This window comes from Buceros rhinoceros, unplaced genomic scaffold (assembly GCF_000710305.1).
Source record: "Buceros rhinoceros silvestris isolate BGI_N320 unplaced genomic scaffold, ASM71030v1 scaffold9867, whole genome shotgun sequence".
In the NCBI taxonomy this organism is placed as follows: Eukaryota; Metazoa; Chordata; class Aves; order Bucerotiformes; family Bucerotidae; genus Buceros; species Buceros rhinoceros.
Genome location: NW_010423927.1, coordinates 14,795 through 15,092, shown reverse-complemented (window position 1 = coordinate 15,092; position 298 = coordinate 14,795). Strand labels below are relative to the sequence as shown.

Here is a 298-nt window from a genome sequence, read left to right as displayed (position 1 = left end):
CAACCACTCGCAGGGGCTCTGTGATGGAATCCTGCAGGGTTGCTCCCTGCAAAGGCCCTGGCTGGCTGGCATCCCTCTGGAGCACTGGGATTGGGATGCCTTGGAGCTGCCACCAGTGTCCTCCCCTAGGATCCTGCTATCATCCCCCGCGGCTCTGCCTGTCCCAAGCCACTCGTTCCTGTTTCCTCCCCATGCCCAGGTGCCAGCCGGGCTGGTTTAACCTGCAGCCCCACAACCCTGTCGGCTGCAGCAGCTGCTTCTGCTACGGGCACTCCCCCCCCCGGACGGCGGGAGGTGG

General features: G+C 65.4%; 1 protein-coding gene across 1 annotated transcript in view; it reads left to right on the top strand.

Annotated features, from left to right (window-relative positions):
* The window catches only part of LOC104497359 (laminin subunit gamma-3-like), a gene marked incomplete at its 5' end in the record, with an annotated part of 13,157 nt that overhangs the window by 380 nt on the left and 12,479 nt on the right, over positions 1-298 (top strand). The window contains one exon of the mRNA XM_010140599.1: positions 200-265. Within this exon, the coding sequence (XP_010138901.1) occupies positions 200-265 (66 nt within the window). The remainder of the gene's footprint in view (positions 1-199; positions 266-298) is intronic.